The following is a 27,290-nucleotide window of genomic DNA, read 5'->3' on the forward strand; positions in this document are numbered from 1 at the left end:
CTGAATGTTGAGCTTTAAGCCAACTTTTTCACTCTCCTCTTTCACTTTCATCAAGAGGCTTTTGAGTTCCTCTTCACTTTCTGCCATAAGAGTGGTGTCATCTGCATATCTGAGGCGATTGATATTTCTCCTGGCAATCTTGATTCCAGCTTGTGCTTCTTCCAGCCCAGCGTTTCTCATGATGTACTCTGCATAGAAGTTAAATAAGCAGGGTGACAATATACAGCCTCGACGTACTCCTTTTCCTATTTGGAACCAGGCTGTTGTTCCATGTCCAGTTCTAACTGTTGCTTCCTAACCTGCATATAGATTTCTCAAGAGGCAGGTCAGGTGGTCTGGTATTTCCATCTCTTTCAGAATTGTCCACAGTTTATTGTGATCCACACAGTTATAGGCTTTGGCATAGTCAATAAAGCAGAAATAGATGTTTTTCTGGAACTCTCTTGCTTTTTCAGTGATCCAGTGGATGTTGGCAATTTGATCTCTGGTTCCTCTGTCTTTTCTAAAACCAGCTTGAACATCTGGAAGTTCACGGTTCACGTATTGCTGAAGCCTGGCTTGGAGAATTTTGAGCATTACTTTACTAGCGTGTGAGATGAGTGCAATTGTGTGGTAGTTTGAGCATTCTTTGGCATTGCCTTTCTTTGGGATTGGAATGAAAACTGACCTTTTCCAGTCCTGTGGCCGCTGCTGAGTTTTCCAAATTTGCTAGCGTATTGAGTGAAGCACTTTCACAGCGTTATCTTTTAGGATTTGAAATAGCTCCACTGGAATTCCATCACCTCCACTGGCTTTGTTCGTAGTGATGATTTCTAAGGCCCATTTGACTTCACATTCCAGGATATCTGGCTCTAGGTGAGTGATCACACCATCGTGATTATCTTGGTCATGATGATCTTTTTTGTATAGTTCTATTATGTATTCTTGCCACCTCTTAATATCTTCTGCTTCTGTTAGGTACATACCGTTTCTGTCCTTTATCGAGCCCATCTTTGCATGAAATGTTCCCTTGGTATCTCTAATTTTCTTGAAGAGATCTCTAGTCTTTTCCATTCTGTTGTTTTCCTCTATTTCTTTGCATTGATCGCTGAGGAAGGCTTTCTGATCTCTTCTTGCTATTCTTTGGAACTCTGCATTCAGATGCTTATATCTTTCCTTTTCTCCTTTGCTTTTGCTTCTCTTCTTTTCACAGCTATTTATAAGGCCTTCTCAGACAGCCATTTTGCTTTTTTGCATTTCCTTTCCATGGGTATGGTCTTGATCCCTATCTCCTGTACAGTGTCACGAACCTCATTCCATAGTTCATCAGGCACTCTATCAGATCTAGTCCTTTAAGTCTATTTCTCACTTCCACTGTATAATCATAAGGGATTTGATTTAGGTCATACCTGAATGGTCTAGTGGTTTTCCCTACTTTCTTCAGTTTCAGTCTGAATGTGGCAATTAGGAGTTCATGATCTGAGCCACAGTCAGCTCCTGGTCTTGTTTTTGTTGACTGTATAGAGCTTCTCCATCTTTGGCTGCAAAGAATATAATCAGTCTGATTTCAGTGTTGACCATCTGGTGATGTCCATGTGTAGAGTCTTCTCTTGTGTTGTTGGAAGAGGGTGTTTGCTATGACCAGTGCATTTTCTTGGCAGAACTCTATTAGTCTTTGCCCTGCTTCATTCTGCATTCCAAGGCCAAATTTGCCTGTTACTCCAGGTGTTTCTTGACTTCCTACTTTTGCATTCCAATCTCCTGTAATGAAAAGGACATCTTTTGGGGGTGTTAGTTCTAAAAGGTCTTGTAGGTCTTCATAGAACCGTTCAACTTCAGCTTCAGAGTTGCTGGTTGGGGCATAGACTTGGATTACTGTGATACTGAATGGTTTGCCTTGGAAACGAACAGAGATCATTCTGTCGTTTTTGAGATTGCATCCCAGTACTGCATTTCGGACTCTTTTGTTGACCATGATGGCTACTCCATTTCTTCTGAGGGATTCCTGCCCTCAGTAGTAGATATAATGGTCATCTGAGTTAAATTCACCCATTCCAGTCCATTTTAGTTCGCTGATTCCTAGAATGTGAACGTTCACTCTTGCCATCTCCTGTTTGACCACTTCCAATTTGCCTTGATGCATGGACCTGCCATTCCAGGTTCCTATGCAATATTGCTCTTTACAGCATCGGACCTTGCTTCTATCACCAGTCACATCCACAACTGGGTGTTGTTTTTTCTTTGGCTCCATCCCTTCATTCTTTCTGGAGTTATTTCTCCACTGATCTCCAGTAGCATATTGGGCACCTACTCACCTGGGGAGTTCCTCTTTCAGTATCCTATCATTTTGCCTTTTCATACTGTTCATGGGGTTCTCAAGGCAAGAAAACTGAAGTGGCTTGCCACTCCCTTCTCCAGTGGGCCCCATTGTGTCAGTTAGTTTTCCTAAATAACAGGCAGTCCCAAAGCTTAGTGGCTTAAACAAATAGTCAGTTGTTGTTGCTTGGGGATCCACAAGCCAGCCAGGTGGTTCTCCTGACCTGGGGTCACCCATGGGCCTGCATCGCCCAGCAGGGCACGAGGGCAGAGCAGGCCATCATGACCTCCTCTGTCTGGCATTTCTCCTGCTGGGGGTCGGCTGGCTTTGGGTCGGCCAACAGGGAGACGGAGCCTTGTCTCTGTCATCATCTGGCAACCCAAATATCCAGCTCTTTTGGGGGAAAAAAACCAGTGAGCTGAAGTGTGCAGAGCCTCTCGAGGCCAGCTCTGTATTCACCCTGTGTTATCTCCACCTCAGTCTGTTGGCTGAAGAGGTCACAAAGGATAGCGCAGGTTCTGGAAATGAGGGTGCATTCTGTCCCTTGACAGTCGGAGCTGCAAACCATTTGTGTAGTCTACCACAGACCAGTCAACAGAAGGAAATTACAAAATCTTGGCATTCTGTTTCTCTCTCTCTGATCAATTATTGTTGAAGTTTGATTTTTCTCATTTTTAAATTATATCCTTTTCTGGCATAAAGAGAAAGCTTAAGAATTTGACATTTTTAACAGCGTTAGCCCCATGGGAATGAAAAGGTTAATGGGTTAATGTTAATAACCTTTTTTATGGATAACAATTCCCAGAGCCAAGTTTCTGCAGGAAATTCCAACTATACTCTTTTTTTTCTTTTTAACCTTTTTGAGGATGTTGGTGGAGGATGGCTGGAAGGAAGAAACAGCAAAGGAGAAAGAGGGCTTGTTCCAACAGACTATGTTGAGGTAAGAATTTATTCTTGTTTATTAATTAAACCTGGTCTTTGTCATATGCGTTTTTACGAATTATCAACTTAAATAACAAGAATGAAAGATAACTTTATGTTTAATGAAAAAATTCCATTGTAAAAATAATACTTGCTGATTATATAAAATGTAGAAAATTCACTGAAGTAGAACCAAGAAGAAATATTACCTACAGACTTACACGCCAAAGAGTGACTCCAAATGCTTAGCTGAAGTTCCTTCCAAGGATAGCAACTTTTAGTTGTTCAGAATAAAAGTCTCTGTTTTCCGTTGCTGACACTGTCGTAGCTGCTGCCTACCATACTGTGTACTGTAGAGTGGACTCACAGAGTTTAGGCAGCAGACTCTAAGGTCACTGTCTCCTCCCTGTGCTAATCTAGGGCCTCTCCGTCAGTTCCTTCTCCCATTCTCCAAGGCCCAGGGTCTGGAGTGAGCTGTTGCGGGGTGTAAGCTCTGTTGTGATAAATGCTGAGGATGCTGTGGGGACACACCCCACCCAGCTGACCAAGGCTCTCTGAGTCAGCCTCGCGGCGCCCCCTGCTGGCTGTCCGTAGGTCACGCAGAACGGAGCCCTGGGTCCATGGTGAGCCTGCTTCTCTCATCCCGGGTGACAGCAAGAAACTGAGGCTGCCTGGTAGCCTGTGAATAAAACTGGAGTGTAGCTCAGGAGCAGAGTTGCCTTGGGTTTCCGTCCAGTAGAGAGAGCACGTGCCCTGGGAGGGTGTGTGCTGGGCGCTGCCTGCAAAATGGGAAGGCTGGCTGTTTTCCTGACTGAGTTCAGTGGGGAATTTTGAGCGCTCTGGAGAATACTGATGATATTGCTGAAATGTTGGGTTGGCCAGAAAGTTTGTTTGGGTTTTTCTAGAACATCTTTTCTGGAAAAACCTGAATGAACTCTTTGGCCAGCCCGACATGTGCACGGGCAGGCACCCCACCTTTCCAGACCCTATCAGAGGATTCACAGATCCCGAACCCACGCATCTCATGTTATGTTCGACCTCTGTACACTGTGCATTTAGGATCCTAAAAACTGACAAGAATGAGAAAAATGTGATAAGCTGATCCTGGTATTAGTTGTGTTTTTCTAAAGAATTCCGCACACTTGCAGAAAGGAATCGTTAGGGCAGTTGTTCTTGAGCTCATACCTTTTAAGAATAGAAACCTTTTGATAGTTCTTACTTGCCATCAGGGGTTCTACCTCAGAAATAACTCTATAGTCTATGAAAGTAAGTAACTGTGGTCCTTCCTTATGTTCAGATTTTGCCGAGTGATGGAAAAGATCAGTTTGCGTGTGGAAATTCAGTGGCTGACCAAGCCTTCCTCGACTCCCTGTCAGCAAGTGCAGCCCACGCCGATGCATCGGCCACCAAGAGCAGCAACCAGGTAAGCCGTACTCTGGCTCGACAGAGCAAAGCACGCGTGCGAGAGCTGGTGACGTGCCGGGCCCTTGCCATTCCCTGAGAGCACGGACAAAATAGCTGTTAGGTGTGTGTGTGGCGTTCTTTTGCTGGGTTCTAACAAAGACCTTGCCTCTTAAGCCTGCTGCAGACTATTTTTATAGCACTGATTATTAGTGAGAAGGCAGGGTGTTCATTGAGAGTTGCTAGTAAAAGTCTGGCATGTTGAACACAGACCCGATAAACTGGGAATATCCTTGCAAGCGAGGGCGAGGAAGGAAAAGGGTCCTCTGGGGTCAGTGTCAGAACTCTGGCTGGAACAGGACACGACTCTGTGGCCGTGGCCCGTGACTTGCGCGTCCGGCGTGAGCCCCCCCTCTTGCAGGTGCAGCGCACGGGAAGGCAGCTGCAGAGCCAGTAGTTGGTACTGTTACTGTACTGCTTCTAGAAAACTTGGAAAAGCGGGATAATTTGAGAAAAATGTACTGAAACTTTAATATTAATTTTAATGAATTTGACCAATTTAGGTGACTACCTGACTCAGTTCAGTTCAGTCACTCAGTCATGTCTGAATGACTCTTTGTGATCCCATGGACTGCAGCACGCCAGGCTTCCCTGTCCATCACCAACTCCTGGAGCTTACTCAAACTCGTGTCCATTGAGTTGGTACTGTCATCCAACCATCTCATCCTCTGTCGTCCCCTTCTCCTCCTGCCTTCAATCTTTCCCAGTATCAAGGCCTTTTCTAATGAATCAGTTCTTCACATCAAGTAGCCAAAGTATTGGAGCTTGGACAGCAAGGAGATCAAACCAGTCAATCCTAAAGGAAATCAACCCTGAATATTTTTTCAAAGGGCTGATACTGAAGCCGAAGCTCCAGTACTTTGGCCTGGTTCAGTTATTGCTAAATGATTATCCAGAGCCAGCGTCAACAAGAAAATTGAGAAGACGGATCTGAAAATGTTACTACTTCCTACCTCTTTAGAAATGAATGGGCTTTAGGAGATATCTCTTGATATTTTTAACTACATAAAAGGCTTTAAATAATGTAAAGGCTAATAATCATCTCACAGTTATCTGCTTATAGGATATTTATATCTTAACCTTTTAAGAGAGTTTTTCAAAGTACTGTTACTAAATGTTAATTGCAGATTTTATACATTTTAAAATAGCTTTTGTGGACATCCTGAATTACAAATTAGTCTGGCTCAGATATTTAAAATTTGGAGGTGAAGTTATCACCATAGTTGAGCATTCTCTTATATTTTGTTAATATATAATACCTGAGAATGTTGGCGAGTTAAAGTTTACTCAAGATAAAATGTGAAGAAATAGTAGTTAAATCTTGTTGTTTAGTCGCTAAATTGTATCCGACCCTTTTGTGACCCCATAGACTGCAGGCTTCTCTGTCCATGGAATCTCCAGGCTAGAGTACTGGAGTGGGTTGCCATTTCCTCCTCCAGGGGATCGTCCCAACCCAGGGATCGAATTCACATCTCCTGCGTCTCCTACATTGGCAGGCGGGTTCTTTATCACTGAGACACCAGGGAAGCCCAGTTAAACGTTACTTGACATTTTACCAGGGATTCTTAGCCTGGGTGCCGTTAACGTTTGGGGCCTGACGCTTCCTCGTTGTGATAACCAGCAGCGTCTCTGGCCTGCCGCACCACCTTCACAGCAGTCACCAAAACTGTCTCCAAATGTTGCCAGATGGGCAAAGTCAGCCCAGCTGAGATTCACTGATTATACAAAAACACCGGTGAAACCGCATTAGTAAGTAAAGGACAGCATTTCAATAACGGGGAATTATATTGAGATCATCATAAAATAAGTGAAGGAAACAAAACATAGAGCTGTTTATCATATTTTAATTCAGGGACCTATTTCAACCATTAGCTCAGGGTCGGCTGAAGCAGTTTAACTTATAAACACAAATTTAAAATCAGTCTCAAACTTTGTTATATTATGAAGAAGATTTCTCACTACGTAAATGTAATATAAACTGGTCAGCGTAAGTATAATTTTTTTCTTCCAGGTTGGTTGAAAGAAAATATAATCAACTTAATGATGGTTGGGTTTTACTAGTCCAATCTGACATTAAATCTAATCAGATCCTTTGAAAGCAAAGACAAACTGAAACCAGGAGTAACAAAATACAGAATACATGACTGTAATTAATTAATCTGAGCATTTGAATTTACTTAAATAGGGTAAAAATACTTTTAACAGCCATCTATGGTCTCAGTTGTCTGGGATGTACGGACAATCTAAACGGGCCAAGACTGTGGTATGCTTTACAAATGCTGTTGTTAATTGGTAGCTTTGGAGAACGTTGCTGTCAGGTTTTTCCATTATTTCATTTTCTGAATGTTGGTTAGAAAATACTATTTTTGTTCCAGGGATATGCCTCTTGGGCTTTTCTAGTGATTCTGGCGTTGCCTTCTCCCCCTGAGAAGAGTTTGTTTGGAAGCAAGTGTGTCAGAGGAGGGCGTCCCTGTGGCTCAGCTGGTAAAGGATCTGCCTGCTGTGCGTCAGAAGGAGCCAACCCTCTCCTCTGCCCGTGGGTCAGGCAGGCCCCCCCCCCCCCCCCCGCTTTCCCCTCCCCCCCACCCTCAGCTCAGCACACCACACTCTTCCTAATCAGTATCCTTTTAGTCTTCTCAGCACCACTTGTTTTGAATTTGGCTTTCTTCCCACGCAGGCAGGGTAAAGCCACACATTCAGCTGCTGCTTATCTATCTTTCTGACTGTCGTGTCTTTCTTTTAAATCATATTTTTAGACAGATCTCTCTAAAAGGTTACATTCCACCTGCAGATGTTCATAAATAACTTACTTTGAGCCTGTTATTTTTTAATTTATCTGAACCCTCCTTGACTTTTGAAGCTATACTGCATTTCAGAATAGTTAGTTCACACATTTTTAACTTAATATGTAAAATAGCACTTCCTTTTGTTTTTCTTAAAATTCCTAATTTCAGATTGTTGAGGCCCCTTCTGGTTCTAGCTTCTTACTGAGCAAGCAGAGGTAGGTGCAGTGACTAGCGTAGTGGTAGATAATGTTCGTGCAGCAGCCCCACAACCCACCGTGACCTTTTTCTTTCTTGTTTAGAACGTGAGGGAACTCCTTACCTGTAAAACACAGACTCACCGCTTGACTGTGGCATAGGCTAGACTGTAAATGTCAAAGGAATACAATGCATTATTCTTTAAATGTGTTGGAACAATTTAATTTGGACAATGATAAAGCTGTTTATTTTTTTTAAATACTTGGAAAAATACAGGCAACATTTTTTTTATAACCTTGGAATATAGAAGGTGTTTCTAAATACAACACAATTTATAGCAACCATAGAGCTGCTACATTTAAATCAAAAAGTAATATTCACCTAGGAAAAGAATTTCTAATGTGCCAGAGGTACCAGGTAATTCTGTTAATAGAGAACTCTCATAAATCTATAGGGACAAGATGAACAGCTCAGAAAAGAAACGGGTGAAGGGGGTGAACAGATTTTTTCATTGGAAAGGAAGTACAAAGAGCCAGTAAATATTGCAAAATGCTCATTTTGAAATTCTTTTTATCAAATTAGCAGAGAATTAAAGTGTTTTAACACCTAATGTGAGGAAAGGGATGTTCAGTAGGCAATTCCGATGTGGAGCTGGTGAAGATAAACCGACGAAGCTTTCTGGAGGACAGTTTGAGAGTCTGTGTTAGTACGTGAAGTGTTTCTGCTCTCTGACCCAGCACCTGTAAGCGGGACCCCCTCTCTGCTGACGGACAGGCGTCTGGGCAGGAAAGGGGGTCCCCTGCAGCACTGTTGCACAGCAGAGCCAGGAATCCGCGTCGTCAGCAGGGGCTGGCCAGGGAGACTGCTGGACAGCTGCCCTGCAGGAAGCCAGGGCTGCTGGTAGAAGAACGAGGGTAGCTTTAGATGTGCAGACATGGATGATTGTGCCTTTACAAAGGCATCTCCCTACGGATAGTGCTACCTTTCTTGTGTTTAAATATATACACAGGATGGGGGAGTTTGATGAAAATGGTAATGATGACTGCACAACATTGACAATGTAATTAATGCCATGAAATGGTGCGCTTAAAAATGGTTACAATGGGAACTTTTATATTACATTTCAGCACAATAAAAATTTTAAAAATAAATATATACATACCACAAAATACAAGCATATATATATACACACCACAGTTGCAAACTGTGTAGAAAACTTATTGCAGGATATTAAAGAAATGAATTAGATTCTTGTTTTTTCTTTTTCTAGTACAGATTTTAAGGTGGATGAGGACAGCTATTACAATACCTTTAAAAAAGAATAGTTTTTAGTGGTTATTGGTGGTTTCATTGTTAGTTATTTATTTGGTATTTTACAGATTCAGGAGCACTTCCTATTAGTAGCTGTGCCTCCAGAATATATTAGCCTGCTGGTGAAAATAAATCTCAGATATCGTTGCAAAACATGTGTTAATAGTTGTCCTCATGTTGGTTTTCGCCCAGTTGTTAGTGTTTAAATTATATAATTATAAAAAGGTTCTCAGTGTAGATCTTTTAAAAAACTCTTCAGTCACTGAATCTTTACTTTTTAGAAATTAATGAGACATTTTTGTTTGCTTACTCTTTGGAAGGAAAGTTATGACCAACCTAGACAGCATATTAAAAAGCAGAGACATTACTTTGTCATGAAAGGTCCGTTCGAGGTTATGGTTTTTCCAGTGGTTATGTATGGATGTGAGAATTGGACTATAAAGAAAACTGAGCACCAAAGAATTGATGCTTTTGAACTGTGGTGTTGGAGAAGACTCTTGAGAGTCCCTTGGACTGCAAGGAGATCCATCCAGTCCATCCTAAAGGAGATCAGTCCTGGGTGTTCATTGGTAGGACTGATGTTGAAGCTGGCCACCTGATGCGAAGAGCTAACTCATTTTAAAAGACCCTGATGCTGGGAAAGATTGAGGGCAGGAGGAGAAGGGGATGACAGAGGATGAGATGGTTGGATGGCATCACCGACTCAATGGACATGAGTTTGAGTGAACTCCGGGAGTTGATGATGGACAGGGAGGCCTGGCGTGCTGTGATTCATGGGGTCGCAAAGAGTCGGACACGACTGAGCGACTGAACTGAACTGAAAGAGCAGTGGTGCTTAAACACTAACTGAAAGGTGTATAAAGCTAGATGTTTTATCTGAAAGCTTTTGACTTGAGGGGTTTTATTTTTCTAAACCCCTTATTTTAATAAATCCCTTTCCAGGGGTTTATTTTTCTATCCTTTTGAAATACTAGAAAGATATACATACTTGGAATAAACTACTTCTCCTTTTGTTAAAATTCTTGCTTTTTATCACACTGAATCCCAGTTCCCCATGGATGTCTGTTCTTCTGTTCCCTGGTTTTCCATCCCATCCTTCCTCCGCTCCACGCAAGTTGGTGTGGTGGGAAAACTGGTGTAAGGTTTGACCTTAGAGCTGGGTTGACAATCTGGCTCCACTTGCAAAAGTCGAGGCTGCTTCCTGAACTGTCTGAGGACCAGGCCGCTGGTGTAAGTGGTGTTGGACTCACAGAAGATGTTTAAGAAATACTCTCCTTTTCTCATCTCTTCCCTCTCCAGGGAACAACCTCATTCTGCTTATCCTTTTTTGTTCCAACCATCTCCTTTTACCCTCTCTAGCTGGGCAGAGGATTCCCCTTATAAATATCCCCCAATCCTGAATTTTCTCTGTAGTTTGCTCAATGTCCAGCTTTTTGTTCAGCATTTCTATCTGCCTGTCTCCTCTGGATCTCAAACTCTGCTTGAACAGAATTGCTCATTATTCCCCCACAAATCTAGTTTCTCCTCCTGACTTTCCCATTTCTCTTTCTCTGAAATGTTGTTTATTTCTATACTCTCTTTTCCATTCTACTTTTAAAGCCCTGAGTGCCTTTGTGAGCTGTAGTTATGACAGGAGTGTCCTGAATCCTTCAGGTGTGTAAGGGCAGGAACACGCTTGGCTTTGATCCCAGACCTTGCCTGGAGTTTATTCCCAGATCCCATCCTTACTGTATGACTCAGGGTGACTGTCTTAGCTTCTGTGTGCCTCAGTTTCCTTCTGTGTAAAGACCTTACAGAATTGTTGCAAAGAGTAAATGGAAAAAAGTTCTAGAGTGTGTATAACTGTATGTGGTACTTAGTGGGGGTTCAGTTATTTTCAATAGTTTGGATATTAAACAAGTCAAACCAGTCAGTCCTAAAGGAAACATCCCTGAATATTCATTGGAGGGACTGATTCTGAAGCTCCAGTACTTCGACCACCTGATGCGAAGAGCCAACTCATTGGAAAAGACCCCTGATGTTGGGAAAGATTGAGGGCAGGAGGAGAAGGGGACGACAGAGGATGAGATGGTTGGATGGCATCACCGACTCAGTGGACATGAGTTTGAGTAAGCTGTGGTGAAGGACAGGGAAGCTTGGTGTTCTGCAGTCCATGGGGTCAGAAAGAACCAGACACGACTTAACGACTGAACAGTGAGCTATTTAAGCTTTGGGGGGTAATTTCCAGTCAGTAGTGCTGCTGTGACCGGCTGCAGATGGATTTAGAATGTTGTTGTGATCTAGCCTTATTTTTAAAAGAATGTGTAAGTTTTTATATTTCTGTAGATGGCTTTTTTAAATCAGTAGAGTTTCATCTGTAGAATTCAGTGATGTCCTTTTAGCAAAAGATCTATAAACAACAAAATGGGAAATTTTACAAGTCCTATCTGTATTTTGAGCTGAAATGATTAGCTTTTTACATAAGACAGTTTATACTTTTGGTGGGCCTTTTTGAGAAAGAGAATTAAACCTTTATCAGAAACTAATTGAAATATTCTTGGCTTATAAAGGAATCACATTATTTACTATCCCTATTTCCTGACACAGCTGGCACATGGTTATTAAACATCTGATGAATGAGAAATGTCAGATAAAGACGTTGTGCCTCATTCAAGCAGATGAGTTACAAAAAGCAAACCAAAACACCATAACCTCGGCTTTCACAAACCCAGTTAATTTCTGTTCATTTTTGTTGTATGCCCCTGGACAAAGTTTTCCTCTGGAAGTTCCTTCCTTCCTTCTTTCCCTCCAAGCAGGAGACCATATATTAGGGTGTAGCAGTGTGAACAGCTGTGACAGCGTAACCAGTAAGGTGTAGACGTGTGTGGCTGAAGCACACACGAGAATTTCCTTGCGTTGTAATAAGGTGGACCTACGAATGCTTTCAAAACCTTTCCCCCAGGGTGATAATACACAAGGTGGTGAGCCCCCTGATTACTGACCCTCCTTACCTGGTAGACTTATCAAACTGAATGACCCGTGTTGACCTGTACTGAACTTTGAGCATCCTCTGTAAGGAACCAGGTGGGCAGCGGGAGCTCTGCTTACTCGTCAGCATCTGTTGAACCTTCCTGTATATTGTTTGTACTCTTGTTTGCTAGTTTGGTAGAAAGCTCTGCAGAAAGCAACCATAATGAAATATAAGTCACCTTTTGCATTGATTCTCAGGCCTCAGTTTTGGCCTCATAGCTGAGGTCTGACCTAGTTTGGATGGACACAGAGAAGGGCGAGCGTCCGTCGCCTGTCTCTCCGTCTTCTCTCTCAGCACTGTCAGTCTCGTGATCTGGGCAGTGAAGAGTGTTCTTCCTAGACTGTGTCTTGAAGAACAGGAAAACCAGTTGAACCAAAAGACCTGATTTCCTCTGAATCCATAAGAACATCCTGGGAAACCAGTGAGTCAAGTCAGTGTTGCTGTGGTTTTCTAAACAGGCCCTTGCCCACGTTCACTGACGCCTGTTGTCAGAAGTGTTTGATTCTTATACGTCCTGGTGGCCCAAGGATGTCATCTAAGAAGCAAAGTACAGCTAAGTAGCAAAATATAACAAAACCAGATCCTATTATTTTTGTGGCCAGCGGTTGCAGACTAGTGGGGTTTTTGTTTTTGTTTTTGTTTTTTTCTTTTTTAAATTTATTTAAAAAGAAAGTTACTTAGGAAACAGTTTAAGCTTCTTAGGGTGGGGCCAGAGCAACGTTCAGCCTAGGGATATTTTTGCCTCTCTCTCCAAGCCAAAAGCCTTTGCGGTTCTGTACCTAATATCACACCCCGTGAATCCTGAATTCTGAGGTTTTCCATGCTGGCTGGTGAGATCCGCCCTGCTGAGAGGTTGATACTTAACCCTTCGTGTGGTCTCTTCTTCGTATGGGTGTGCTGATCAGTATGCTGCCTTAGACCTGGGATCCCATCCCCACCCCTTCACCCAGTCTCTGGGGCCTCTGTGCCGCTCTCTCCTTCTCACTGCTCTGCCCCAGACTCCCAGCTCTGTCTCCTCAATTCACAGAGACGAGTGGTCTTTGTGTGGATCCCCCATCCCTGACCTGAGGCCTGGAAAGTCTCTCTAGGTAGGTGTCAGGTCCCCAATTGCCTGTTGGCCAGTGATTTGAAAACAGCTTCATATATAATGTCTCTTTTAGTTTTAAGTGGATCCCAGTTACTCCATCATGATTGTCTTCTTTGTGTATTATTAGTTGATTTCCAAAACCAAATTTACTTACATTTACAAAATGGAAATCACACCACTACTTTCTTCAGAAGGAAGTTATACCTGGAAAGCATGTTCTCGAGCACTATGTTAATGTTAATAGCCATGACTTCCCTACTAGATAGTTGTGGAGCTGGGATTCGAAGCCTGGAAGTTGGGCTCCAAGGTTGTCCTCCTCAGCGATGCTGACTTGGCCACTGCCTAGCTCCAGGGAGCGTATCAGTTATCTCTTCTCAAGTCAACTCTGCACATCAAGGTGGTCAGCGGGTTCAGGAGCTCGCAGCATTCATGGCCTCGCGGGCTCTTCTGTGGTCTTAGCCGGTCCTGGGTAGGTTCTTTGTGGCTTTCAGGTTCCAGGAAGCTTTGCTCATCTCACATCTGGTGGCTTTGAAAGCACTAGTTCAACATCCTGACATTTTTTAAAGCTTGACATTGTTTTCCCCTGGAGTTCTTTTTCTGTGACTGTATGACTTGCATGATATTTGTTCCATTCCTTCTGTGCTGCATATAATTACTTTTAGTACTTCAGTGATACTGTGTTGTGACAGTAACAGTCTTCAGAATATATATTAATGCACGGAGGATAACCCACAACTATACAGTAAGGGCTTTGGTTTCTGCATGTAATGTTTGTGCATGAGTGGCATGCTGGAATTTTCTGCTGAACTTAGCCCTGCTATGCATTTGCTGTTTTTAGCTTCGGTATACTCTTTTTTTTTTTTTCCCCCACCCTTCATTTACTGAGCACCTTTTTTTATTTTAAGGTGGATATTTTGGCTCAGATTGGTTGTCTTGAAAGTCTCAGCCAATCACCACCTTCTTCATCTTCTCCTTCTCCTTCTCCTTCCATAAAAAAGGTAAAATTCAATTTGAAACCCTTAGAACTAATCCTTTTCCCCTAAGCGAGGTGTTGTTTCCAGTAAAGTATCTAACTAAATAAAGGTCTTCTTGGGAACATGGCAACATAGAAAGTGAAGTCACTCAGTCGTGTCTGACTCTTTGCGACCCTGTGGACTGTAGCCCACCAGGCTCCTCTGTCCATGGGATTCTCCAGGCAAGAATACTGGACTGGGTTGCCATTTCCTTTTCCAGGGGAAGCTTCCCAACCCAGGGATCAAACCGAGGTCTCCCACATTGCAGGCAGACGCTTTAACCTCTGAGCCACCAGGGAAGATAGAAAGTGGGACATATAGGAACTGAAAGAGTGATTGGGATTTATACCTTGGAGACCTTTCAGCTAAGACTTTCAATGAGACTTGATTGATGAATTTATTCCATGGACAGTGAGGTCTAATGAAGGATTTTAAACCATGGAGTTGACAGTCTGGATGGTTTTGATGCTGTAAGGGGGGGCTGGCCCGGAAGAGAGTGATGACTCAGTAGAAAGGAGAGAAAGGGAAGACCTGGGAGCAAAGGAAAGGAGAGGCCCCTCGAGACCTTAGCGAAGGAGCAAAATGCATTATCATGCTGCCAGATGTCTGCAGGTGAGAGACAGAAGGGGTTCTTGGAATTGAGAGCAAAGAAGTCAGAGGCCAAAGGATCATTAAACCGCTTGTTCTATAGCCCAGTTCATTGCAGCTGGGGTAAGGCTTTGAAGAAAAGCAAGATCTCAGCATTCAGCACACAGAAAATGTGCCAAAACCCCCAAGAATCAAGAGTTGCTTTTGATCTTTAGAGGAAAAGACCATCAATTATATTTTCAAAACAATGCCAGATCACATTAATAGAGAAACTTTTATATAAATAGGTGATTACAGGCACTTAAAATACTTTCTATTCTAGCCAAAGATTTGTTTCCTTCAGATACATATAAGAAAGAGAAAGGAGACAGAAATGTTTTGCCATAAAGTGTAAACTAGTGGGGATTTACTCAATGATCACCAGTCGTCAGGCTTTTCTTTATGTTCTAACTGAGCCATGTAGTAAGACGACCTCTGCTGAATTTGTGCCATGTGCTAAATACTCTGTGAGATGTTTCATATGCATTATGTCATTTAATGCTTACAAAAGTCCTGTGAGGAGGTTAATGCTGTCATACCCATTCAGTAAGTATGGAAACTAAGAGAGATGGAGCAAGTGGCCAAGTTCATACAGTTAGTAAGCAGTAAAGCTGGGATTCAAACCCAGATAGACAGCTCTAGAGCTTAAATTCTTAACCACTGCACCCATGAGAAGTTTACTTGAGTCAAATCACAACAGTTTCATGGATTTAACATTCAACCTGTGGGCTGTTTACTTGAGTCAAATTGCTACAGTTTCATAAAGAAAAAGTGAAAGTGGCTCAGTCCTGTGACCCCATGGACTGTGCAGTCCATGGAATTCTCCAGGCCAGAATACTAGAGTGGGTAGCCTTTCCCCGTCTCCAGGGATCTTTCCAACCCAGGGATTGAACCCGAGTCTGCTGCACAGTTTCATAAGGGGATTTAAAATTCAGCCAGTGGGCCAGTGTTCTCATCCTTGCCCCCCCTTTGACATGTATTTGTGAGATGCACAGCTTTCTTGCAGGCTTGGTGCACAGATGGAGAGTAGAGCGTGAACAAAGGGAAGGATGTGGGGAAGTCTGGGAAACTGCAGGTTGACGCATAAAGTGAGGATCAGTGGCGACTAGTGAGGATGGGGAAGTCATGGAAGGAAAAGGTACGATTTTGAACAGTGGACTGATGAGCTTAGAATCCATCCTGTGGTCAGTGAGGTCTAGTGAAAGGTTTTGAAATAATGCAGTTGAGTTGGTCGGGGAGGGGGATGTTGTTACCATGAAGGGAGGGAAAAGAAGAGGATGAAGACCTCGCTGGGTAGAAAGAGGAAGGAGAGCTGGCAGAAAGCAGAGGAGAGGCTTGGACGGTCGTGTGACCAGATGCCTGCAGTCAGGGGACAGCAGGGTTATTGGGGGTGGAGAGCAGAGGAGCCAGAGGCCAAAGTACAGGGAGGGCGGGTTCAGGGGGAGACAGACCCTGGCAGGCTTCGGGAGCTGGTTGTTCAGCTGCTGTTAGAGAAGGGGCCGTAGTGATAGAACCTGGGGAGATTTCTAGTTGGTCAGGTTTGAAAGATTTATCAGCACAAGTCAAGTTGAAACAAGATAGAAGGAATATTCCCGGGGGTGAGTGGGGGTTGGGGTTGGGGAGGCAGGACAAAAGCAAACAGTGATTTGCCAACGAGGATTTCATCACCCAGGCAGAGAGCTAAGATCCTGTGCACGGCCCAGTCGCAATGCACTGATTATAAACAATTTAGTAACGAAGTAGTTTTTCAGAGTATCATGTTATGTGTTTCAGCTTTTTTAGGATACTTGCTGTGAATTTCATGTCCCATTTGTTCCTTGGTGTTGATACAGTGCCTTTCTCTGAGGGTTTGCCAACAGCCTTACTCTCCAGTGGGGCTGGACTTTCTGTTGTTCTAGATTGCAGCTCTTCTGTTCCTTTTGCTCAGCAGTTTCTAGAAATGCCAGATGAATATCTGTACTTACTGTCATGTTACCATCCAGAATTTGCATACCTTTTGAAGTTTTTATTGCGAAAACAAAACCTCCTGGTTTAGAGTCTGGAGAGCACAGAGTATCTGTCCCCCCAACCCCCCAAGAAAGCTATGGAGGAAGGGATTCTCTTAACTGCAGTGTGACTGGCCAGCTCTCAGCGCAACAGCCTTCTTTTCCAGAATCCACTAGAGTTGCTTGAGAGGAGCACCTTGTCAGCCGTGTATTTGAGAAATTGACAGTCATATGGATTGACAGTCACATGTCTTTCTTCTGTTAATATTTGACGTTGAGCAAAATCATTAGTAATGTCATCGTTTTTCTTGAAGGTACAAGAGATGTTATGCAATCACATTTCCTCTTGTAAAACGTGTGCTCTGTTGTTGACGCTTCTGGTAGGTGGCTGGCAGTTATCCCCCCAGGTGTCAAATGGTGAAGAGTGAGAAAAAACCCAACCACAGTGGCATTCTAAAATATCAGAGAGGCATATGAGGCTATTTGGGTAATTGCCTTGCAAACCTTTCCTCTCTCTCTAATATCAGGTTTGTTTCATTTTGTTTTGTTTATGTGAGAAGGAAGACTTTGCTATTCCATGTCCTTGAATTAATAGATTTCAGCGTTGAAAAAAATTTTTAAGGCATTATTTGTTTTCCCTAAATTTATCTACAAATTTAAGGTCCAAGTGAAATCATGTTTTTTAAACTTGACATGTTGTTATTGTTGTTGCTTAGTCACTAAGTTGTGTCCGACTTTTTTGCAACCCCACAGACTAGAGCCCGCCAGGCTCCTCTGTCCGTGGCATTCTCCAGGCAAGAATACTGGAGTGGGTTGCCATTTCCTTCTCCAGGGGATCTTCCTGACCCAGGGATCAAACCTGCATCTCCTGCACTGATGGGTGGATTCTTTACCACTGACATACTAATCCTAAAACTGAAGGTTGTTTTAGGTTTAAAAACAGAAAACTGATGCTGAAGTTCACTGTAAAAATAATAAAAGATGTTATGGTAAAGTACAAACTTTACCATATGGCATTCTGTCTACTGGGCTCCAAAGTAGTTTGGTATTAGAGGAATGCTGCTGCTGCTAAGTTGCTTCAGTCATGTCCGACTCTGTGCGACCCCACGGACGGCAGCCCACCAGGCTCCCCTGTGCCTGGGATTCTCCAGGCAAGAACACTGGAATGGGTTGCCATTTCCTTCTCCAGTATATGAAAGTGAAAAGTGAAAGTGAAGATGCTCAGTCATGTCTGACTCTTAACGACCCCATGGACTGCAGCCCACCAGGCTCCTCTGTCCATAGGATTTTCCAGGCAAGAGTACTGGAGTGGGGTGCCATTGCCTTCTCCAATTAGAAGAATAGACTATAGGAAAGAGTCCCAGAAATAGTCCCAAGTCCAGTGTATGGTAAAGGTGAATCAGTGGGGAGAGAATGGATTATTCATTAAATGATGTTAGGGCAACAGATGACTACAGGAAAAAATTAAGCTGGATTCCTATATTATTTCTTTTACCGAAGTCAATTCCATACAGGTTGAAAATTTAAAATTTAAAAATCTAGCATGAACCTAGAGCCCATTATACAGAGTGAAATAAGTCAGAGAAAAACAGATGTCGTGTACTAATGCATATGTATGGACTCTAGGAAAATGGTACTGATGATCCAATTTGCAGGGCACCAGTGGAGACACAGACGTAGAGAACAGATTTGTGGACTTAATGGGGGAAGGAGGGGGAGGAAAGAAGCAGAGAATAGCATGGAAACTACCATATGTAAAATAGATCACCAGTGGGAATTTGCTGTATGACTCAGAGCTCAAGCTGGGGCTCTGGGACAACCTAGAGAGATGGGGAAGGAGGTTCAAGAGGGAGGGGACATGTGTATACCTATGGCTGATTCGTGTTGATGTATGGCAGAAGTCAACACAATATTGTAAAGCAATTATCCTTCAATTAAAAGTAAATAAATTATTTAAAAAATCAAGGAAACAACAAAAAAAACCTGTGGTTACCTCCGGCTCCTCTTACTGCAGTAGTCCTTGAAATAGGGTGGCATGTATTGCCCATTCAAAAATTTTATTTATAACATTAATAAACTATAAAATTATGCAAAAGAATAATGGGAGAAAATATTTTAAAAATAACTTGGCATGATAGCCCCATTTTATGCAAGACGCCACCCCTTGGCATGTAGTAGGAGTGTAGGAAGGTGACTATACGATCTCTTTCTAAAGCAGTTTGACAAAGTCTTATCAATTTTATTAATAAATGCACACTTTCATTACCCAGTAATTTTCTTTTGGGAATTCCGAATAGATCTATTGGATATGTGAGGAAAGATGTGTAAGGATGTACACTGCAGCGTTATTAGCAGCAGCAAAACACTGCAAACAAGTTAAATGAGCATCAGCACGTGCTGCTTAGATGATGGGAAACAAATACAAAGGAGTCTCGTAAAAGAAGGTCATTGTATTAATATCTAGGAGAATGTTTCAGGCTATAGAAAAACAAGAGAGAAGTGCAGAGTAGAAAGTGCAATTGGGGCTCACTTAGAACATGTTTAAAGCAAAAAGAATCTCACTGCGTGGCATGTGTGAGTATGTACAAAGGACTTTGTTAGGAGTCGTCATCTCTGAAAGAATGACTAGCATCTTAAGGTGGTAGGAATGCTTTTATATATCATATCCTTCTATTCTTTTGATTTTTTTTTTTTAACTGGGAACATAATAACGTTTTGAAGTAAAAATTAAAACAGTTAAAAATACAACTGATTACTATCAAGCAGTTAAGGTCAATAAAGCATATTATTAGCATATATAATCTCAAAAACATAATATTAAGTGGGGGAAAAAGCATGCAAAGAGAAACAGACGGCACAGTGTTGTTCAGGTCAGCTTTGAAAATAGAAAATAGTTGTTATTTATGAGTATGTCACATATTCTGTTACACAGTGGGAGTGTCAGACACACATGAGGATGAGAGCAGGTTCAGAAAAGCCGTTACTTGGGGGAAGGGGAAAAAAGAGAGTTTCTCTGTTAATAGTTGTAAAGTTCCTGAGCAAACACGGCAAACTGCTAGCAGTGAAATTCGATTGATGCTGCTTTTTGTGCTTGCCTACATGTTTCTAAAATTTTATTTTTTAAATTTTTTTACATTCTATCAGTTTTTTTCAGCACCCCTATTCAATTGCTTCCTACTGAATTGAGTAGTGCTTTCTAGAAGTCACAAATATCCTCTCCATTTTTTACCCCTAACAACAGGTCAGCAGTGGCAGTGACCCCTGGTCAGCCTGGAATGCTTCCAAACCTGCAAACTGGGAAAGCTCGGACAGCTGGGGAGCCAAGCCGGAGGGGGCCGCAGCCCAGAGAAGCGCTGCCAACAACTGGGACTCGGCCTTTGGCCATCCCCAGGCCTACCAAGGACCAGGTGAGGGGGCCACCCTTAGAGGGGATCCCAGGACCGGGTGAGGGGGCCACCCTTAGAGGGCATCCCAGGACCAGGTGAGGGGGCCACCCTTAGAGGGCATCCCAGGACCAGGTGAGGGGGCCATCCTTAGAGGGCATCCCAGGACCAGGTGAGGGGGAGGGGCGCTCTTAGAGGGCATCCCGGTAGAAGGGGTTTAATCACAGGAACTGTGGTCTGTCTAATGGCAAACTGACTCTTCTGAATCCTAATGAGGTAATTATACTCTAGTCCGCTCTCGGTTCCCTCAAGGAGAACCTTGTCACACATGCAAGTGCTTTCAGGGACCAGGTTCATAAAGTGAAACAAGAGAGCGACCCTGTGGGGCTGCGGAGGACAGAGGGGGGCAGTGGGTTGATGCCGCCGCAGGAAGACTGAGCTGGTGTTCCTGGTGTTCCACCAGAGAGGCTGGAAATCTCGATTTTTTTGTCATCTTCCCACTTTAAAATCCTCGCTATTAACACACATTTGTTTTTAAATCTCGGGCCAAAAAAAATGAGCACGTGGATTGACTGTGGTTTATCACCTGCCGGTGTGTGACCTCTGACTTAGCTGTTCTATCATTTCCTGAACTACCTGTTGGACTCCCCGGTGCTTAATGGAAACACTGAGGCAAAGGAAGACTGTCTAAAAGCAGAAACAGTTCAGGAATTAAGAAAGGTTATTTATGTCTGTTCTGAAATTAAGAGACCCACCCACTGTTTTGTAATGACCCCTGTCTAAGCTCATTGTGCCCAGAACTGAGTGTGCTGAATGGCAGGAGGCGTGGGTCGGGAGCCTTGAAGGGCGCAGGTGCTGCTTTCTGGCTCCCACCCTGCCCGGGAGTCGGGGGCTGGGTCCAGACCAGACTGCTGATATCGCTTCTGCAGTGATGTGGTGTCGCTGGAATCCTGGCCCAGATCTTTCTGATACCTTCTAGTCTTTTCTTTTTCCTTTTGACATTTGTCTCTGGGCTTCTCATGGTGGCACTCTCAGGGAGGAGATCCCAGGGCACTTCCCTGCCTAGTGCTGAAGGGACACCTCAGGCCTTCAGAGGTGGGAGACGGAGGCAGAGAACAGTGGCGGAGGGCGGGCGGGAGGAAGGCTGGCAACACCCCATCTGACACGGAGAGGATCATTAGAATGTCAGGTCAGGCTCCTGGCGCTGGCTGGCGTACTCAGTGCTTGTCCCTTGCTTCTCTCTTTCTCCTCCACCCCCTCGTCCGTCTCTGGCCTGCGTTAGTGTTAGTGTTACGCGATTCCTTTCCAAAGAGCTGACACCCTTTTGTCCTCCCCAGTCTCTTGGCTTAAAGGGTATTTGACCTGTTTATTTGCAAGTTTATAAAGCTAGGTTTATCAATGTGTAGGTGGCTCAGGGGTAAAGAATCCACCTGCCAATGCAGGAAACACAGGAAACATGGATTCGATCCCTGGGTTGGGAAGATCCCCTGGAGAAAAGAAGGGCTACCCACCCCAGTATTCTTACCAGACATGACTAAGAGCAGGACAGCACAGCCAGGCCTCTAGCAGACCTTCCCTGTGCACCAGCAAGGGTTTGCTTGGCATCTCTTGGCTTCACCACATAGCATGTGGGGTCTTCGTTCCCTGACCAGGGATTGAACCCGAGCCCCCTGCATTGGAAGCACGAAGTCTTAACCACTGGACCACCAGGGAAGGCCCTCCAGAGTGTTTTTATCGTTGACATTTATCTGAAGTTACTTGGACCAACAGCCCTCTTCAGTTGTTTCTGACTTGTCTTTTGTGCCAAAAGGCAGAATCCTCAAGACTCAAAACTGTAACTAACAAGCGTAACAACAGAGCCGGTACTCTTCGCATCTTTATTGTAATCCTGACCATGTACCCTTTTCTTCTTTAAAAAATTGGTTAACCCATTTGGTAGCTGTTACCAGAAAATTAAGTCATCCCGTCTTTATTTGGTTTCTATTTACCGACAATCTTCTGTTCTCACCTCCAGCAACTGGTGATGATGATGACTGGGACGAAGACTGGGATGAGCCCAAGTCATCTCCCTACTTCAAGGATTCAGAGTCAGTAGAAGCAGGAGGTGCTCAGCGAGGAAACAGCCGGGCCACCAGCTCTTCCATGAAGCTGCCACTTAACAAGTAGGTGTAAGAGCTGGGGGAACAGGTTGGTGGTGGGGGGGGCGGTGCTCTCTTATGAGAGGCTGTGATGAGACAGAGAGGCTGTTTCTCTTTCCAGTGATCACAGAGTTTGGGGCGTGATTTGATCATGTCTTATTTGTTTATTTGGCTCTTAGCTTGGAAGCTTTTTTAAGTGAAATATATGTTCCATTTAATGATCTGCCAAATACTCTTTTTTACCTTTTATCAACTCATGACATATTGTTTCATTGCTGACATCACAGGAAAGCTAAAAATAATAATGATAACTTTTTCTTTTAAATGTTTTACCACGTATCGATCTGTTACCATGACCAGGCTTTGTGCAGAGCAGTTTGTGTGTTTTCTCTCATGGTGCTCTCACATCCCTTTGTGGTACATATGATCTCTTTTACTCTTGGAGACACGAAGCCCAGGGAGGTGAAGGAAACGATATGGGTCCCTGTGAGCATCACATTGGCCTTTAGCTTGCTTTAGGAATGAAATCAGATGGAATGCAGCTGGTTTTTGTAGAAATAAGATTTTTTTTCCTATTTTAGGTGTTTTACTTTCTGAGCATTTTTACCCCCTGGTTTTTTTTTTTTGTTTTTTTTTTAAATTCTAAAACTCAATCTTGTCTTCTTTGGAAGTTGTGATTTGGGTGGGTATACATTGATTCCACCTTTTCTTCCATTTAGAACTTTGCCTTGGGTATAGATTTGATTTCTGGAAATAGCCAAGCTTATTATGTTTGAGGTCTCTAAGAAGACAGGTTCTGAAGGCAGTTTCCAAAGAAAAAGGCACAAGTACTTATGAACAGTGGCAGTTTCTTTGGGGTAATTGTGGCCTCCTGAGGGAGAATGTGGACAAGCGCTTTAATTTGGATGTAAAATGCTAGCGTGTGGCCTTCGCCCCATGGAGTCATGTAAACTGATACGCTCAGTACTTTCTTTCCGCCTCTGTACCTGGGGGACAGTTTCTGGTCTGCCCTTCGGCCTCCGAGTGGTGATAGAGTGTCTCAGATCAAGCAAATCGAGCACCCATAAATATCACACCTTCTGGAGTCAAACTGTCCTCTTACCAGAGAAAGCTTAATTAAATGACTAATTGGCTGTTGAACAATCTGATTATGTCAGGTGTCACTTACCTTAGTTTCCGAGTTCCGGTACATCTGAAAGACAGAACAAGTTCAAACTGTTGTATTAAGTAAATGTGGACGAGAGCTATAGAATTCTTACAAGGGAAAGGATAAGACTCACGAGCATTTGTCCTCATGATTAGATTTCCTGGATTTGCAAAACCTGGGATGGAACAGTATTTGTTGGCCAAGCAACTGGCAAAACCCAAAGAGAAAATTCCGATCATTGTAAGTGTGTTTATTTTTTATTTTTTGCTTTGTTTCTAATTAAGCTCTTGTATAGTATCTTAAAAAAGGTTATTAGTCATTTAGAAAGTATTCTTAAACACATTTAATGCTTCAGGTAAGTAACTGACAATATATTAAGAGTATAAAAAATAGCATAAATTAATGCCCATTATTGTCTAGGCATTCTTTATTTTTACCTTTTCAGACTACCAGTACTTGAACATATGACCATAGTATTTCTTTTTCTGAAGTGTCTTGAAGTTACCTCTTACATGTTGTTTTTCTACTAGCCAAACATATTTAGCTACTAAACGCAATTCAGATACTTAGGTTTCTACCTTGGCAGAGTACACCCATGTTATCAGAATAAGTTCCCTTTTCCTCTGTGTTGGTAATAGTTTTCTTTCGTTAAATCAGTTGTCCAGTTCGTGGTAAGGACCTAGCAAATGAAAGCTGGCAGTTAGTGACATCATTCAGAACATCCATCTTTGAACGGCTTGCTCATCAGATGACACAGGCTCCATGGTTTCACCCACATGTTGACTGTGGATAGATTTTCTAAGTGTTACCTAGCTGTATATCTCCAGATAAAATTTTAGAAAAAAAATAGCTGTCTTCTGACCCTGCTGATTTAGTCATGTACCTGTAAGTTGTGAGCAGGGCAGAAGGGCAAGAGGCTTTGAGTGTAGTCACCGTGGACTCAAATAAGGAGGAAATAGTCTAGTCTTATTCTGTACTCTTTGGGTCCTAGGAAGCTCAATGATATTGCAAGAAAAGACATTGTGTTTGCATATTGCTTGTTCCTACTTCTTGGGAATGCTTGAAATCCTGGAAAACTCCAGAGAAAAGGGCTGGGACAAGAGCCCTTTAATCCTTCTTCCCTGAAAGCAGACTTGGGGTCTTCTGAATGGTTAGGTTAAAGATTGCTTTTTTCTTCAGGTGTTTTTGTAAATACTTAACATGTATCCTGTTCTTTTCATTAAATTTAAAACTCCACAGAGTCAAGAGCCCATGGCCCCCCTGCCCCTCAGATTCTCATAAGCGTGGGACTTTGTCATAAGCGTGAGAGTGTTGGAACAGAGCCAAAGGACCCCGGCATTTGAGTTGTCCCACGAATTTTAGGCAGGCCTGCCTGTGTGGGCTTCTTGTGTGGAAAAGGAAGTGAGGAAAGCCATAGAGGCTTCAGAAAACCAAGAAAAAGCAGAGACCTGGTCCTTTGGTTTTAAGGTGTAGCATCCCTACCCACTAGTAGAGTAAATGACCTCATGGATGTTGGGCCCTGGTTGGTCAGAGTCTCCTCTCTTGGGCCCCGTCACTGAGGGAAGTTCCCCAAAGCTCCTGTCAAAGTCTTCTGCCCTGCAGCTTCAGGAGGGTTTTCTGGATCTGGGTCCCTCTTGGAGAATCATAATATTAAGCACTTGTTGTCAGAGACCTTTAGTCCCTTATTAAAGCTCTCTAGGCTCCAGTCACCGTCCTGACCTAGTAGCCTCTGAACTTTCATACCTCACCTCACTTTTTCCTCCTTTCACCTTGAAAAAGAATTAGGGCATACAGAAGATGAGAGTAAGTGTTGAGGAAGTTTGATGCCAGTTTGGCATTGCTGAGACAGCCAAGTGTGTCCTTTTATTTTTCACAGAGCTATTAGTCTGCAGTAGATCTGAAATTTTTAAAAGCTAGCCCTTCATTACATAAAACTGGGACAGCTGGACTGGAGAGAGATTGTGTCCTGCCCAGCATCCTCTCCAGGAAAGGCAGCTCAGCCCCTCTCTGTGGCCTAAGATGCCCACATGGGAGCAGAATGGCCTCTCGATTAAGTGTGTTTTTCAAATAGAACCTTAGTAAGAACAGAGAGCATTTATGTAGATAATTTCTCAAAGAAGAGCAAGAATGACTCTCCTAAGGACTTCCAGCCTTAAAAAGAATCATTTGATGATTTATATCAATCATGTTAACTGATTTTCCACCTCTCCCTGCAATGTGTAGGTTGGAGATTATGGCCCGATGTGGGTTTACCCTGCCTCTACGTTTGACTGTGTGGTAGCAGATCCCAGGAAAGGCTCCAAAATGTACGGTCTGAAGAGCTACATTGAGTATCAGTTAACCCCTACCGTAAGTATCCGAGTTATCAAAACAGAACCGTGCTTACATCGCTAGGAATGGCTTGCTTTTTTCTTCATCTTCTATAGTTGATATTGGTAACTTTTTTTCTCTTTCCTTCCCTTGTAGAACACTAATCGATCAGTAAACCACAGGTATAAACACTTTGACTGGTTATATGAGCGTCTACTGGTTAAGTTTGGGTCAGCCATTCCAATCCCGTCTCTTCCAGATAAGCAAGTCACAGGTGAGTGGGTGTGTGTGACAGAACTCAAGGCAACAAGTGAAAAGGTTCCAATTAGAGTATCCCAACACGGATCAGGAGTGGCGCTTTCTAGCCTCCAGTGGAGCAAGCTGTGGGGGTCTGGAACCAGCAGCTAACTGCAGCCGTAAATACATATAGATACACACACACACACACACACACACACACACACACACAGAGCAGCTAACTGCAGCCATAAATACATATATAGATATACATAAACACAGCAGCTAACTGCAGCTATAAATACATATATAGATACACACACACACACACATACACACACACACACAGCAGCTGCCTGCAGCCATAAATACATATATAGATACACACACACACACACACAGTTCACATATTTGGAAGTTGCCTAGACACCTAACAAAGGGTCTCATAAACTTCTCTGCCGACTCCCTGCGCACGTGGGCATCTTGGATTCTGACGGAGTCACTGTGTCTTTGCTGCTACACCTTTTGCAGTCCCAGTGTCTTTATTGCTAACCCTTTCCTATGAGAGAAATATATGCAGATATATGCCTTTTTTATATGTGAAAAATGACACCTGGGAAAAACAGGAATACTTCTAATAGTCTAAGGTGGAAATTAAAATGGATGACCCAAATAATGTAAACGCATCACACGCTGCAGCTGTGTCATTTTCGTTGGTGGTGCTGTGCTCAGTCCTGTTGGACTCCTTGGAACCGCGTGGACTGTAGCCTGCCGGCTTCTCTGTCCATGGCATTTCCCAGGCAAGAATACTGGAGCAGATTACCATGTCCTCCTCCAGGGGATCTTCCCAATCCAGGGATCAAACCCATGTCTCTTGCATCGCCTGCATTGCCGGATGGGTTCTTTTAACACCACACTACCTGGGAACCCCCTGTCATTTTCGTCACAAGTCTGTAAACACCAGATGTAGACGCCACAGAGCTTCTAAGTGTTAATGTAGAAAGTTACCAAGTTTTCAACTCAGTTATTTCAACTCAGTTATTTTAAATATTTTGAAAATATTTAAATATTTTCATTTATCATTAATAATCACCCTCTCCCTTTTCTTATTTATTTAAATGTCATTTCCACCCCCCCCCGACCCCCACCCCCAAGTAATCTCCTAGTAAATAATCCACAGTGCTACCAGAGTCCCTCGTAAATGTGCAGTCGGAGAGTGTTTTTTCCTATGTCTGATCTGAGAACGAGCAGTGATTTTTTTTTTTTAACCCTTTCACCTAATCTAGAAACTGGAATGTTAGTACTTAGGAGTCAGTGTGTTTGTCTTGGAATAAAAGTTTATAAAGAAGCTGAACTTCACATAGAGATTAGAGTCTCCATGTC

At 43.1% G+C, this 27,290-nt stretch overlaps 1 protein-coding gene across 2 annotated transcripts in view; it reads left to right on the forward strand.

The window, feature by feature from the left end:
* SNX9 (sorting nexin 9) overlaps positions 1–27,290 on the forward strand; it is a 97,193-nt gene that overhangs the window by 39,393 nt on the left and 30,510 nt on the right. For both annotated transcript variants that reach the window (XR_009601538.1, XM_015097503.4), the window contains exons 3-9: positions 3,162–3,236; positions 4,515–4,640; positions 19,934–20,099; positions 22,090–22,237; positions 23,516–23,600; positions 25,584–25,709; positions 25,827–25,944. Coding sequence is in view for 1 of the 2 variants with exons in the window: in XM_015097503.4 (XP_014952989.2) it covers positions 3,162–3,236; positions 4,515–4,640; positions 19,934–20,099; positions 22,090–22,237; positions 23,516–23,600; positions 25,584–25,709; positions 25,827–25,944 (844 nt within the window). In the remaining variant the exon portion in view is untranslated. The remainder of the gene's footprint in view (positions 1–3,161; positions 3,237–4,514; positions 4,641–19,933; positions 20,100–22,089; positions 22,238–23,515; positions 23,601–25,583; positions 25,710–25,826; positions 25,945–27,290) is intronic.

Source organism: Ovis aries, chromosome 8 (assembly GCF_016772045.2).
Source record: "Ovis aries strain OAR_USU_Benz2616 breed Rambouillet chromosome 8, ARS-UI_Ramb_v3.0, whole genome shotgun sequence".
NCBI classification, from domain to species: domain Eukaryota; kingdom Metazoa; phylum Chordata; class Mammalia; order Artiodactyla; family Bovidae; genus Ovis; species Ovis aries.